Below are 14,591 nucleotides of genomic sequence, written 5' to 3'. Positions count from 1 at the left end.
AACATCAAGAATTCTACGTACGTATACATACGCACATCAGCGTCGTCCAACACAAATCGGTTGAGAAATAAATAAATAAAAACAAGACGGGTGGCTTGATCACGGGTTCATCTATCTCCCCCACAGGCTGTGCGCGATACGATCAAACGTCGCAACGAGCGTAACAGCATCTTCCCACCTCACTCGCTTAAAGAGATCCCCCCGAGTGACGTGCTCCTCCGTCGCCATCGCAGACCGTACGCGCGCGCTACCAAGAGCGTAAGAGAGATACCGTTGCATCGTCCAATCCAATCTTCATCCTCTCCCTCCCCCAAGATCCCCCGGGTCCTTTTCCTCCCTCCTCCGTCACCACCAACCGCGGTTGCTTCAGCGGGGAGCAACGCGACGCGACGCGACGCGCGCGAGAGAGCAGAGCACCGCGCGCGCCATGGGCATTAGTCAGAGAGCACCGCGAGGAGGTGGGGCGGAGCCATCACCGGGCTCCCCCCGTCACGCGTGCGATTTCTCGAGCCGATCGAGTCCTCGTTACGCAACGCAACCAACCGGGCGTCGGCCAGGGCCGCCAGCCAGCTGATCGAGGCGGGCGGGCGGCCGCGCCTGGTGGTGACGTGCCATCTCGATGGCGTCTCCTCTTCTTCCCCTTCTCGGCCGGCCTTTATTTGCCGGCCTCGAGCTTCCTCTAGGAGCTTGTGCTACCAGCTAGCGTCAGTAGTGGTGTTCTTGCTAGCAGAGGCGGCCGGCTCGAGGATGGGGCTCCGCGACTCCGCCGCGCTGGTGGCTCTGGTGCTCGTGGCCACCTGCTCCGTCGCAGGTTCATTTCTTTGTGATGCCAATTCATAGGATTAATTTGCCGCTCTCCTTAATCTGATCCATGCTAATTAATCTCCTTGGGTTCTTGTTGTGTTCATCAGTGGCCTACGATCCCCTGGACCCGAACGGCAACATCACCATCAAGTGGGATGTCATCTCCTGGACGCCCGACGGATACGTGGTGGGTACTGAAGCTTAGCTAACAGCTAGCCATGGATCGTTGATTCCTTCCGGCAGCGGCACATGACGATACCATTAACGAACGGGGAACGCCATGATGGGTGATTGCATTGCAGGCGATGGTGACGATGAGCAACTACCAGATGTACCGTCACATCATGGCGCCCGGGTGGACGGTGGGGTGGTCGTGGGCCAAGAAGGAGGTGATCTGGTCCATCGTCGGCGCGCAGGCCACGGAGCAGGGCGACTGCTCCAAGTTCAAGGGCGGCATCCCGCACTGCTGCAAGCGCACCCCCGCCGTCGTCGACCTCCTCCCGGGCGTCCCCTACAATCAGCAGATCGCCAACTGCTGCAAGGCCGGCGTCGTCTCCGCCTACGGCCAGGACCCCGCCGGCTCCGTCTCCGCCTTCCAGGTCTCCGTCGGCCTCGCCGGCACCACCAACAAGACGGTCAAGCTCCCCAAGAACTTCACCCTCCAGGGCCCCGGGCCCGGCTACACCTGCGGCCCCGCCAGGATCGTCCCCTCCACCGTCTACTTCACCCCCGACCGCCGCCGCAAGACGCAGGCGCTCATGACGTGGACGGTCACCTGCACCTACTCGCAGCAGCTGGCCTCCAAGTACCCCTCCTGCTGCGTCTCCTTCTCCTCCTTCTACAACAGCACCATCGTGCCCTGCGCCCGCTGCGCCTGCGGCTGCGGCCACGGCGGACACTCCCCCGGCGGCTGCATCGCCGGCGACTCCAAGCGGGCGCTCTCCCCCGGCGTCAACACGCCGCGCAAGGACGGCCAGGCGCTGCTCCAGTGCACGCCGCACATGTGCCCGATCCGCGTCCACTGGCACGTCAAGCTCAACTACAAGGACTACTGGCGCGCCAAGATCGCCATCACCAACTTCAACTACCGGATGAACTACACGCAGTGGACGCTGGTGGCGCAGCACCCCAACCTGGACAACGTCACCGAGGTCTTCAGCTTCCAGTACAAGCCACTGCTCCCCTACGGCGCCATCAACGACACCGGCATGTTCTACGGGCTCAAGTTCTACAATGACCTGCTCATGGAGGCCGGGCCCTTCGGCAACGTCCAGTCGGAGGTGCTCATGCGCAAGGACGCCAGCACCTTCACCTTCAGCCAGGGCTGGGCGTTCCCGCGGAAGATCTACTTCAACGGCGACGAGTGCAAGATGCCGCCGCCGGACTCGTACCCCTACCTGCCGAACTCCGCCCCGGTCGCGGCGCCGGCGATCGCCGCCGCCGCGGCCTCGGCGTTCCTGCTGGCGCTGCTCCTGGTGGCGTGATCGATTCATCGATATGATGATGAAGGCTTCCACTTCCTTTCTCGTTTTCCATCCCCAGCGATGGGCAGCCAGGGAGCAGAGTAGCCAGTTGAGTTTGGCGCTCTGGAGACTGAAACGCTTAGCAATGTCATGTGTGTTACCTGTGCAGCTGCAGGTGGGATCTCCGTGTACAACCGACCGACCAATCAAGCTGACAGAGATCCTGGCACTTTTGAGTCTCCAATTACTTTTTAGACAGCTTGAGTACAAATGATAATACATAGAGCACAAGTTTTTCCTGTGATTTCGTCATGTACACAGAATGCAGATTATTATTTGTTCGAATATATGAATCGACTTGCTGAACATTGGCAACGCTTTTCTGACAGAAACAATATGATAAATGCTCAGCCACATACACAAGGTTTCACTTGGGAGATAATGTTCAGGCCGCGTTAACTAATCGTCAGAACTAGTAGAATATACAAAATGTGAATCTACAGCAAGCTTGCAGGATAACAAGTTCACATCCTAATCAAAGCAGATCAGAATCATCCTTCCAATGTGCAAGGTTACCACCCAATCTTGCAAGAAACTCAGCATGTGTCAGCAGACCAATGTCCAATGCAACGATAACCAGTTCTGGCAGTTGCCTAAACGTTAGCTGATCCTTCCATAGTCACTACATACGAAGCCATAAGAACAGCAATGCTGTCCAAATCGCGATGGGCTGAACAAGGGATGATGCCTTCAGTACAGGTGAAGAGTTCGGTAGCCATGGGTACACATCTGGTGGAGGCATGACGCAGCTGTCACCATTGAAGTATATCCGCCTTGGAAATGCCCAGCCTTTCTCGAAAGTGAACGACAAGGGGTCCTTCCGGAACAGAAGCTCAGATTGCACATTTCCATCTAGCCCAGCCACCATGAGCAGGTCATTGTAGTACTTGATACCCCACAACATTCCAGTATCATCTGCAGCAAAATACCGGTTATTAGCTAAAACATTGAAGATTGAATTGACAAAAATGATCAGGAATGTGCAAGAATACCGACTTATTACTCCATAGGGGCTCAGGGACTTGTAGTTGAAGCTGAAAATAGTAGTGACTTTATCAAAATTTGGATGTTGAACTACCAAGTTCCACTGTGAGTAGTTCATCCTGTAATTCCAATTTGTAACCGTGATCTTCACCCTCCAGTATTCCCTGTAGTTGAGCTTCACATGCCAATGCACTCTTATTGGGCACATATGGGGCGTGCATTGTACTAAAGGAGCCATGCTGCTCTTGCCCAGTCCATTCAAGACAGAAGCCAAATAAGGTGAATTACCCCTACAAAATGTAGTGCATACATACAAAGAGAGTCAAGTGCAAAATGTTTATGGTGTCTAAGAGACTTCGTGTAGGGATAGTACTTACTCCACACAACTCCCCGGTCCTGTTATATTATTCTGACAACCACATGAACATTTTGGGCAGTTAACTATCGTTTCATTGTAGAACGATGAGAGAGAAACACAACAAGTTGGAGCCTGCTGAGCAACAAATTGTGAATACGTACATGTCACGTTCCATGTCACTGCAAGAAGAAAACAGTTGTTCATTACTATTCAAACCTGACCATAAGCCATTGGCCAGAGATATTTTATCATACAACATAATAAACTTTTTTCTGACTAAAAGAAGAATGCTGGAACAACTTACCATGAGCTTGAGTTGTTCTCCTTCCATCCTGAGAAATGAACTTTGTAGGAGGCTTAACCTCATGAGCAACTCCACAACTGTATCCTGGTCCTGGAGCCTTCAGAGTGAAGTTTAATGGCACTTTCACTGTATAGTTGGTAGTTCCAGATCGGCCAACACTGATCTGAAATGACGCTACAGCACTGACTGGATCTTGCACCCATGAGTTAAGAACTCCTCCTTTGCAACAATTTGCAATTTGCATGTTGTAAGGTGTTCCAGGAAGCAAGTCAACAATTGTTGGTTCCCTCTTGCAGCAATGTGGTATATTGACTTTGAATTGAGAACAATCCCCTTGCTCTGTGGCCTGCCCACCAACCATTGCCCAGATGATCTCCTTCTTTGCCCACACCCATCCAAGATTCCACCCAGGTGCCTGGATATGTCGGTATTTTTGGTAGTTGTATATGGAAACAACAGCCTGCAGAGCATATTTTTACACGATATCAACAGCACAAAAGAGATAAAAAAAATTATGTATTTCACCTATAATAAGATGACGTCCAGAATACCGGTCACACCTACTGTGAGTATGAAACTAGAACACTTTCAGGCATTTGGAAAGATTAGAGTTTAATATGATGTAACAATTTTAGTAGAAATAAGCAGTAGGCATAAATAGTGAGTCGTTTGCTGCTCAGTTAATGCCAGACAGAACTCGAATGCATAAAGCTTATGTGATAAATTGACTTGACATTCAGAAAGAACCAATTTCTGAGCCTGCCATCTCATCTTCCTCAAGCATTGATACTGTGACAGTCTACTTACAACATAGCCATCTGAAGTCCACTGCATGATATCCCATTTGATTGTGATATTCCCAGTTGGATCAAGAGGATCATATGCTTCTGCAGAAAAATAAAGCATAGAGTCAGGAAAGTTTCAGATCTTGAATACCAAGCTATGATCTTTCTTCTCCCCCTTGAAGATCAGCATGTACCTGATTTGTACAATAGAAAAGGTGAAAACTGGCACAACAATGATCCATGTATACTACTAGTTACCAGAGGAAACTAAACAGGTGAAACAACACTATCTATTGCACTGAAAATAACAACATCGACCTCTGGATGAGAATATAAGAACCACATTTAACTTTTGCAGAGTTTAATAACCACAATCACCGGAGCTATCTAACGACGAAGAACTCTTGTGCAATATTTTTCCTGAACTTGCAAGTATTCAGAGGACACAGAAATGGACCCCCTTGACATCAAACTAGCTATCTGAAATTGGAATGCTCAAATCAGTGTATGATCTAAGGGAGTGCCCAAAGGGGATGGAACTTTTAACGTCCTTTAAGAGATGGTGATACAGGTGCCCAGACGGTATTCCTGTTTAGCTTGGCTGGTAATGGAACAGTAAAGAAAGCTCTATCCCGGGCTCGCGGCCACATGTTTTAAGTAATTGAAAAAAAAAATCAAACCTTGGCGGTGCCAGCTTCAGAAATGTAACCTCCTTAATCGTTATGAACCAAAATACGGAGTACTAAATTCAAGTGACGGCATTTAGGCCTGTCAAGTCTCAACTCTTATCAAGACAAATTGTTCGCACTTGGAAGGAAATTCTGAGCGGAAAGCTCTCAGAAAGCGAACAAAGGAATATAAAGTTCTCCATACTCCATGAATCATGAGACTACCATAAACCCTAAAGACCAAGAACTGACCGTAATCGTACAAATATTTGGGAAATCCAACAATAAAACAAAGGTAATCCCGCGCACTAAGTATCCCCGCACCAGCAGAGCAGAAATTTCACTACATTTTGCTAGGATTGGAGTACCAGCCGGTGAAGCACCGAGTCACTGACCTGCCAAAGGAGCCACGGAAGAGAAGCCGGCGAACAGAGCAATGGCGGCGCCGAGAAGTTGTAGCTGCCTCGCCATGGCTCCCACAGTAGAGCACAAAGAAGAAAGAACCTCTCCCTGGCCCTGCCTTCCGCAACCTCCCCCTTTCCTCCCCTCCTTCCCTCGCATTTACTTCCTCTTCCTCTTCTTGGTCAGTTTTCTCATTGGTGCGAGAAAGCAAGAGAGAGCAGGGCGCCTAGGAAAGCGTGTCAGCAGCGCCTGCGAGGAGTCGGAGAGAGACAAGCAAAAGCTGAAAGGCTGCAGCAATGCAAGCAGAGAGAGAGAGAGAGAGGAAGAGGAGAGGAGAGAGAAGGTGCTTCAACTTTCGAGTAGAGTACCGCTCCCGTGCTCCGGGGTCTCCGGCCGTGGGTTTGGGAACTGGTGCGACGAGAGAGACCGAGTGATCATCTTTTCATCTTGCTTGCTTTTCTTCTGGGGGTACGTAAGAATATACTGCACTTGGCGTATAGTGTATTGTCTTGCTTTATGTTCTTCCATTTTCCATATACTTTTAGTTGTCAAAAAATATCTTCCATTATTTCATTCATTTTGATATAAATATTTTTAGAATTATTTTTTAAATCATACTGACAAGTGATAAATTCTTTTCCTATAGAAGTGTGTTACTTGTTCGTGGCTACCGTACGTATTTCAACCCGGTTGTTCTGTAATGTTATTTTGGTTGCGTTTTTTTTCACCATTATTTTCTCTTATGATATACCATTTATATCTACTAAATCAATAACTACCGTAAGTATTTTAAACTTTTGAAGCCTCCATGTGAAGCCACCTATAATTCTATGGAGACTTTAAAAAATAAAAAAAATTAGATATTTTTAAAAAATCAGAAACATCCTATCATCAATCCGACAACTTAATTATTGGATCAATTATCTTTTCTAATAAATTACCCACCTCTACCATTATAAAAATAAACTAAAGTAACCCCTAAATATGTATCTAAATTACTCATCTACCATTATAAAAAATCTAAAGTAACTCACTAATCTTGTATAAATTACTCACTTATGCTATTATAAAAATAATACAAATAACCTCCTAAATTTGCATATAAATTATCCAATTATATTATTATTAAAAGTTAAAGTAACCCCTAAATCCAAATCTAAATTAATAATTATAATAAAATATTAAAATGCACCAATATAAAATTTTAAATTACTATTTCTATCTATTAATATATTATTTATATTATTATTTATATAAAAATATTACCCATGATATGTGTCACCATGTATTCATGTACAACGGAAGAGATAAGAATACAATTCATAAATAAATGGTTTAATTAAATATATATCAAACACACATGGAGAAGGTACGATGCAAAATGAAATCTATTACAACTAAATAATGATAAATATATATTTTAGAGTATGTGTTAGAATATTTAATAGATGAAAGATGATGTGAGATACACAATTATAATTATTAGCTATAAGTCTTATTTTTATATTAATTTAGGAGCACCTGTTGCTAGGCTAGTTAAATCTAATTATGAAGTGATATAAACGGGCATACATATAGTTTGACAATACTTCTTTTCTTTAAAATAAAATATGCCTTATATGTTTGAACATGAAGTATGTAGTATAGAAAAAGGATAGACTCGTTCATTGAAATAGCAGCATATAATGTTTTTGTGGGATTTCAAATAGCTTGGCTTTACCTAGGTAGCCTAGGCAAGCATTGCCGAGGAAATCACAATTAATGAGTAAAATAAATTTGGATAGAAAAGAGAAAAAAATCAGTTAACTAATAAAACACATATCCCCCTAGTTTTTTTTTTCTAGATAGAGACGAGAAAAAAATGTATAGCTCAATTCTCAAAAGTGATCAATTCGCGCCCAGATCCAAAACCCAATGCTCGATACATCCTCCGTACAACACAATCACAAATGGTGACTTTACTATTAAACGCTGCCGGTAAGGTACTCTTCAGAAGATTAGAGGAGCTTCGGATAAATCAAAGTTAAATAATAAAATAAAAAAAACTCAAACAAATGAACCGTGCTATGTAATTTGTGGGCCTGGATTAGCTATTTCTCTAGTTCGGCCTATGCCAGCCCATGGCCCATGGCCCATGGAGAAACCTGTAAGATTTATTGTGGCCCGTTTACAGCATGAAGTATGTAACATACACAGCACCTCCTAAATACTCGCATGTTAATAAATCGAGGGCGCTAAAACTGAAGCAAGGAGGAAAACTTAATTGACATGCATCTGGGTTCAGGGTTCCGACATGGCGACGTGTCCAGCAAAAATACTGCTACCTGCTAAAAAGTAGCACAAAAAGGAATCTAATTTCAACTGAGATAAAAACTGATGGCACACTAAACAGTATCATATGACCAACAGTCGAACTTAGCTACTCTTTTTCCTTGAAAGAAGAACTTAGCTACTCTGGTACTTCAGTTCTCGGCATAAAAGTACATGCTGCATCGTTCTTCGCCAAAATCCAATAGCACAAGACATGGAAATTTTTTGATTTCTCAGAAAAGCCCTCCCCAAAAACTTTCTTCCATCCAAACCCATCAACTACATGAACAATTCTTCATTCACAGCAAAAAGGGATGTCCAGCTTCAACGCTTGTCTCAGACTCTCAGTACTGGTGCTCGTAAGTCGTAAGCATCATTCCCAGCCTCAAGAGATGAGGCAGCTGCTTCATCCAGAAACCATACCAACTTCCCGTCCGTTGGCTGAACCATTCTAGCAGGTACTGATGTCGCACCTAGGCCTTCGTTACAGTCAGAAATGGCAAAAGACACAGCTTTCGCCTTGTCTTCTCCAGTGGCAACAATGGCGATGTGCGATGCTGAGTTTATCACGGGAAGAGTGAAGGTAATCCTCTCAGGTGGAGGCTCTGGAGAGTCAGTGATGTAGGTGACCCAGTCATCTTTCAGCTCAAGAGCTGGATGGTTGGGGAACAATGAGGCTACATGACCATCAGGACCAATGTTCAGAAGAATGAGGTCAAATTTGGGGCAGTCGTTGCTCTCTGAGACTCCAACTGTTCGAATCTTGACCAGCTGCCTGATGACAAATTCATAGTCAGTTGCTGCCTCTTCCACCGTTGCATTGTCGTTGATGGAGTAGACATGACCATTAAGAATAGGCACCTACAAGTCATTCAGATGTGCCTCATGGTTAACCCAGTGGAAAGGGGGAGCAGATAAGCTGTAATGGTTCATAACAGTCTTACGAGAAAACAATCCAAGCCATGCTTTACGAACCTACAACAAATGCTTGTGGACGTGAGCTAAACAAAACAAACAGATATACAGGGTCCATATACTAGATGTAAATGCAGTCAGAAAGGTGGATAAATAATGAATATTATTTCAATACGACAGTAGAGATGTTCAGTGAAACATCGCTAGTTGTTTACAGTTTACACACCCACTTGTAGCATCCATATTCTAAAGGCTTTAATATGCCCTCCTGCATGTTCTCAGAAAAAAAAGGCTTTAATACACATGTGCCTATTTTAACCAGCCATTCATATCCAAGACCTATGAGTGGCAAAGTGTGATCAGATCAGGCTGAAAAGCAATTTTTTTCAAGTAAAAAAGGTAATCCAAAATTTGATGTAAGCTCCTCGAGTTCACTATCATGCTAGTCCTGTATGATATCCACTGACAAACAACAATCCTATCCTGATAAAGTGTGGCCATATGGATAAGCTTTAAACCTGATAACAGTTGTTGGGCATAACAATAAAAAGATGTGTGGAGAATTTTTTGCGGGGTTGAGAGATATGTCAAGATGTGGTAAGCAGCTGGCACTCCGAGAGTAGTTGGAACAATCAGTAGGTAGGCAACCTTAATGCAGCTAATTATTCAGCAAAGGATTTCGCATGAGCTGTACAGACTGCAGATTAGGCCACATCATAAGTCAAACAAAACCATACGTCACACAAAGAACAGCTTCCATGATACATCAACAAATAAGCTGACCAATGAACAGGATCTACAACCCTAATATTGTAGAAAAAAAAATAGGTAATTAAATAGCTACGTTTTAACTTACAGAACCTTGTAGCTATATTTATAAACAGATTGTAGTACCAGATCTAAGCACAATGATTAACATCGTTTTGGTGATGCAACTAAAAATGGATGTGAGAAATACGAAAGATAAGTTACTTGGTTCAGAACAAAGTTGAATCTGAGGCCAAGCATTTTCATATTAAAACTTAACAGGAATGGTCCCCTACCAGATCTTAGTCTGAAGAACAAATTACTGTTGCAGAAAATTTCCTGCTTCCTACTGGCAACTAGACAAAGCATACTAGGCTAACATTTTACCATGTCACTTTCAATTTAAACTCAGCCTCAAATGTTTACCCATTGTTAAACCATATCTGTTAATTTATGAATATCTACACCTTAGCACGTACTAGTACCAGCAAAAATCAAATAGGTATATATTTTAAGATAAAAAACAGAAATATCAGCACCGCCTTTGAATGTCATATTAGTATTGTGCTATTGTTATATTAACCTGCATTTTTTTCATAATTAGATTAGTATTGCAAACAGTTCCTTTCTGTTATTTAAGAAATCACATCATTCCCTATCAACAAATAGCCAAATAGGCACCAAAAGCATCTTCAAGTAAATTTACAACCTCTGGTCACCAAAATCGAAAACAACAAACTAAAAAAAATTTGGACTGGACGTTTGCTATTTTTTTATATTATTTATGACGACCAGGACTGAAAAAAAATGGTATTCCTCCTAATCATGGAGGGGCATAATTCAGACATATTTAATCCATGAATAGGACTTGATGGAAAGTTCAAAACCTACCCAACTTCTGTCTGTCAGCTGTATCTGTGAAACTAACCAAAGCTGTTGACTTTACTAATATATTACCCATGTTAGAAACAATCTTCTCCAACAAGAACTCATAAATAATTTGGTATGGTTGTGTTGGAAGCAAAGCAAGATCAATTGAAGTAAAAGATAAGAAGAATGAAAGTTGCTACATAGATGAGCTCTGCGAAATAAAATTGCTGTGATTTGTAAATTCAATGCGTGAAAAATAATTGAACGCCGTATACTTAGGTGACATACCTTGGAGAGAAATTCGTCCTTTGTTAATTTGTAGTTACTCTCTGCATGGTTCTTTGCTACTGCACGTTCTTCAGCCCAGAAGACGTACCATCTAGACCAATCAAGGGTCTTGTTGTATGGTGCTTCACAGAGCTTCCTTTTTAAGAAAAAAGCAGTTGAGACTTCAGACACAGATACATGAATATACATACAGAGTTATAGATTTGTTGCTTCCTCTGAGAACAAAAAACCGATATGTTAGTTAATGTGAAAAATGATGTGTATACAGCATTACCGCATATGTCTGGTAAGAGGCCCTCCAGAGAGAGCAATAGCAAAGTATCCTCTTTCCTTAACAGAAATTTCCGAAACTTGTGAAATAAACTCTGCCAGATCTGTTGCCATCTCGTCTGAACTCTCAAATACCCTAATTTCACAGTTTTTCTTGGTTTCATAGGAGGCCATGATTTCCCTCTCCATGTGTTTGTTTTGCTCTTGAAACTTAAAGCAAGTTATCGTTCCAGCTTCCAATCTAACACACCTATTGAAGAAGAGCAGGATAGCAAAGTTTAGCAAGGAATTCCAGAAGGCCATGTCCAACTGACTTTTAAAACGTCTGAAAATGAAGAAATTGTTCAAAATCTGTAAAGAAAATAAAGAGCTGCCTTATGTACTGGTTCAAGCAGACGTTTTCATTATGTGCGGTTATATTGCTTAATATAAAACATCAGCCAACAACAGTTCTACCATGCATAGAAATACAGAAAAAAATCATATTTGTATGGATTGAGAAAAGAAATGGCGTGTGCAACGTATATAACACTACTAAACAACTGATATGGAAGCTGAGAAGATCTTTTAGTAAACTGCTAGTAAAGAGAAGATAGATATGGGAGAGTTAGGCTATCAAATTTTAGGTTATTGGAACTATAGCTTCCAGCTGTTTGGCTACAAAGAACTGCCCAATTATGACCATCTATATAAGGGACAGTACTCCTCTGTATCTCAAAACTGAAAATCATACTCCAGTTCAGTAAAATGAACAATTCGGCATGGGCGGAGACAAATGCAGAACCAGTAAGTAGTACAACAACTCATAGTCATCATACCACTTGTAGGCTAAACATATTATGCTGCTTAAAGTCTTGCTACGAGGATGGATTCTCTGGAAAAATTTTAAAATACATAAATAAAAAAAATAAGAAGGCAGATCTAGTAATAGCACAAAATCATTAATACTCTCATCTGAGCAACAGAAAAATGGCATGTCAAAAGACCATCTGCTTTATCGTTTCAAAGGCAGTGAAGGTAAAAAGCAGAGCAGCACCGGAATGGAAAGACGGAGCAGAGGAAGGGAAAGGGAAGAAGTTGACAGTGCAAGCTTAGCAGCCATCATTTGGGCCGAAACCAATTCAAAGATTCCAACCTTTTTGTTCTCGGAATCACACAACAAAAGCATCCAAAAGGGTAGCGCCCAAAAGATGAGAACCCGTGAGCCAATAAAATTCCATTCACTTTACTACTGACGAGTGAGGAAACGAAGGTAAAATGAGAAACACTGAGAACCTGCAACAGCCGTTGCTGAAAGAAAATGAGCACAGATGGATGGATCGAGCTGATACAAGAACGAGAAATCTCCCCAAAAAAATATCGCCAGAGCAACATCAAATCGAGTAAAGAACTAAAGATACGCTCATCCGCCAGCATTATCTCCAGTCTCCCAGCAGTTTACGACAGGGTTTATATATGCAACAATGCAGCAATACGCAAAAACGCAATTGTGAGTTCTTCTCGGTTCTCGCGCCCCAGATCAAGAACCGCTCCCAAGATCACGGCACGGGAACAGCAACAGAGCAAGACGAACCCAGGCCCCAAGAACCCTACCTGAGCTAAGCATTTGCTGCCCAGCGCAGCCCTCTTCCCTCTCCTCCTCACAAGAGAACAGCGCAGAAGAATAAAAAGGAAGCCAGGCCAGGGGAAGTCGGAAGCAAGCAGGCATGAGAGCCCTTTATATACGCGCATATGCTCTCGCTCGAGCAGGGTGAGCATGAGCATAAATTTTGCAGGAAAGGGAAAAAGAATTGGAGAGAGGCAGCGCGTGTGACATCAGGGAGCAAGAGGACGAACCTTATTTTAATCCGGAATTCCGCGGCGGATTTATTGTTGTTTTCTTGTGGCGTCGTCTCTCCCTATCGCCTGTGGCTGCGAGTGGGGAGCCTGGCCTGGGATTAAATGGAACTCTGGGCTTGGGGCCTGGGGTCCTAGCTGCTGCAGCAGCCGTACGTGCGGGTTGTGCTGATCCTTATCTCGCCACCCAAAGGGTGATCTCTCTCTCCTAGCTGGACTGCGACGAATGGCCGGACGCTGCAGCTGTTTGTTTTGATGCGCCTGGTTTCTCAAATAATGTCATATTCCCCACGTAGGAATTTCTATGGGTGTTTTACATTGAATTTTTTATGAGTTTTACATTGAATTTCTTATGATATCCGAGAGTACATTTTTATAACTAGGCTGCAATGGTACATCTCTGATTATGCCTCATCGGTCTAGACGCAAAGTACTTTTGAAGTAGTATATTAGAAAAAATATTTCTTCTATGCTCACAAAGTCACACGTACTTAGCATTTTGATCGTAATCCGGTCAAATCTAAACTTTGTGTCAATTGCTTTCAAAAGTTTAGTTTTAGAAGCAAAAATAAAACATGTAGGTATATTTCGTCTTCAAAACTACTTTCAGTCCAATACATCTATTAGAAATCTTAACAACTCTCTTAATCGTATGAAACATCAACTTAGGAAGCATATTTTAATTATAAAATAGCCATCAAAATTGAAGTCAAGAGACCGTGAAAAATCAATATTGTTAAGTATTGTTGACCATGATTTTGAATGTAAAAAAACTTCCATTCCAAAATGTTAGACATTTAGTTTTTGTTCTAAATCAATCTTCTTTAATTTTGATCAATTTTATAGGAAAATATGTTATATTCTATAATATCAAATAAATGTGGTATTGAAACCTATTTTATGATTGTACTTAATTAAACTAATTTGATATCATAGGTGTTGGTGCATTTTCGATAAACCATGTTAGAGGAGTTTAACTTATGATAAAATTAAAATGTCTTATATTTTTAAATATAATGCATTTTGAACCCATGGTAGCTTAAGTAGTTGTAGCCCTTTTTAGAGTTCTCTGCTCAAAACCTCCTTTTTTAAAATCTTGGTTGTCGCGTATCCTTGGTTTCTAAACTACAGTTTCTTAAGATTACAGTTCTTTTTAAGCTAAAACTTTCAAACCCAGGTGTGAAATTCCTCTCCTGCCCCCTGGCCTTTCCCCGTCGACTGTATTTTCCTGGTTGAGCCGACCTTGAGCCGTTTCGAAAGTGAAGGGGGTCACATACATGTTTCTTTTGAAATTTTGAGGGAGGAGCAATTCGCCAGGTCTTCATGTGGAAGCATCAATCGTTGGCTGAAGCGACTGGAATTGATTGTCCTCTTCCGTGTATGCTCAATCCCTAGTGCATTTGTGGTCCTTGTCACCTTTACACAGAAAGAGACGTACACGTACTCCTATCTTCATTCTTTTTTTTACCGAGGACCAGATCTATATCCGTGTGTTGCTATGGGAGCTAAAAAATTTTCTATCAATAT

At 42.8% G+C, this 14,591-nt stretch overlaps 3 protein-coding genes across 6 annotated transcripts; 1 reads left to right on the top strand and 2 right to left on the bottom strand.

Annotated features, from left to right (window-relative positions):
* Positions 1–456: 456 nt before the first annotated feature.
* LOC112876944 (COBRA-like protein 5) lies at positions 457–2,633 on the top strand. The gene is made up of 3 exons (XM_025941128.1): positions 457–811; positions 912–991; positions 1,107–2,633. Exons 1-3 carry the CDS (start codon positions 748–750, stop codon positions 2,286–2,288), a joined length of 1,326 nt encoding a protein of 441 aa, XP_025796913.1. The 5' UTR covers positions 457–747; the 3' UTR covers positions 2,289–2,633.
* A 37-nt stretch (positions 2,634–2,670) lies between these two features.
* LOC112876943 (COBRA-like protein 1) lies at positions 2,671–6,060 on the bottom strand. Of its 3 annotated transcripts, none has more exons than XM_025941125.1 (6): positions 5,822–6,060; positions 4,781–4,860; positions 3,974–4,433; positions 3,689–3,848; positions 3,324–3,601; positions 2,678–3,242 (listed from the first exon to the last, which is right to left on the bottom strand). In XM_025941125.1, the coding sequence occupies exons 1-6, from the start codon at positions 5,985–5,987 to the stop codon at positions 2,950–2,952; spliced, it is 1,437 nt and encodes a 478-aa protein (XP_025796910.1). In that variant the 5' UTR covers positions 5,988–6,060; the 3' UTR covers positions 2,678–2,949. The 3 variants fall into 3 exon arrangements, with proteins under 3 accessions (XP_025796909.1, XP_025796910.1, XP_025796911.1); XM_025941126.1 differs by having other exon boundaries at positions 3,160–3,242; positions 3,320–3,601; XM_025941124.1 differs by having other exon boundaries at positions 2,671–3,601.
* A 2,009-nt stretch (positions 6,061–8,069) lies between these two features.
* LOC112874060 (probable 6-phosphogluconolactonase 1) lies at positions 8,070–13,214 on the bottom strand. 2 transcript variants are annotated; one of them, XM_025937224.1, is made up of 4 exons: positions 13,065–13,214; positions 11,233–11,478; positions 10,959–11,094; positions 8,070–8,999 (listed from the first exon to the last, which is right to left on the bottom strand). In XM_025937224.1, exons 2-4 carry the CDS (start codon positions 11,415–11,417, stop codon positions 8,475–8,477), a joined length of 846 nt encoding a protein of 281 aa, XP_025793009.1. In that variant the 5' UTR covers positions 11,418–11,478; positions 13,065–13,214; the 3' UTR covers positions 8,070–8,474. The 2 variants fall into 2 exon arrangements, with proteins under 2 accessions (XP_025793009.1, XP_025793008.1); XM_025937223.1 differs by lacking the exon at positions 13,065–13,214 and adding an exon at positions 12,822–12,977.
* Positions 13,215–14,591: the final 1,377 nt, after the last annotated feature.

The sequence above is a fragment of the Panicum hallii genome, chromosome 9, assembly GCF_002211085.1.
Source record: "Panicum hallii strain FIL2 chromosome 9, PHallii_v3.1, whole genome shotgun sequence".
Lineage (NCBI taxonomy): Eukaryota > Viridiplantae > Streptophyta > Magnoliopsida > Poales > Poaceae > Panicum > Panicum hallii.
Note: the sequence above shows the minus strand (reverse complement) of the source record. Positions and strands in the feature narration are given on the sequence as shown.

Excerpts from the sequence above, each read along its gene's own strand:
- LOC112876943 (XM_025941124.1), bottom strand. The coding sequence starts at position 5,987 with ATGCGAGGGAAGGAGGGGAGGAAAGGGGGAGGTTGCGGAAGGCAGGGC. Across the intron at positions 4,434-4,780 it reads GGACTTCAGATGGCTATGTT|GCTGTTGTTTCCATATACAA; the intron begins GTAAGTAGACTG and ends TATGCTCTGCAG. Across the intron at positions 3,849-3,973 it reads GAGAACAACTCAAGCTCATG|TGACATGGAACGTGACATGT; the intron begins GTAAGTTGTTCC and ends TTCTTCTTGCAG.
- LOC112874060 (XM_025937224.1), bottom strand. The coding sequence starts at position 11,417 with ATGGAGAGGGAAATCATGGCCTCCTATGAAACCAAGAAAAACTGTGAA. Across the intron at positions 11,095-11,232 it reads CCTCTTACCAGACATATGCG|GAAGCTCTGTGAAGCACCAT; the intron begins GTAATGCTGTAT and ends TTTCTTAAAAAG. Across the intron at positions 9,000-10,958 it reads AGGACGAATTTCTCTCCAAG|GTGCCTATTCTTAATGGTCA; the intron begins GTATGTCACCTA and ends AATGACTTGTAG.
- LOC112876944 (XM_025941128.1), top strand. The coding sequence starts at position 748 with ATGGGGCTCCGCGACTCCGCCGCGCTGGTGGCTCTGGTGCTCGTGGCC. Across the intron at positions 812-911 it reads GGCCACCTGCTCCGTCGCAG|TGGCCTACGATCCCCTGGAC; the intron begins GTTCATTTCTTT and ends TGTGTTCATCAG. Across the intron at positions 992-1,106 it reads GGACGCCCGACGGATACGTG|GCGATGGTGACGATGAGCAA; the intron begins GTGGGTACTGAA and ends ATTGCATTGCAG.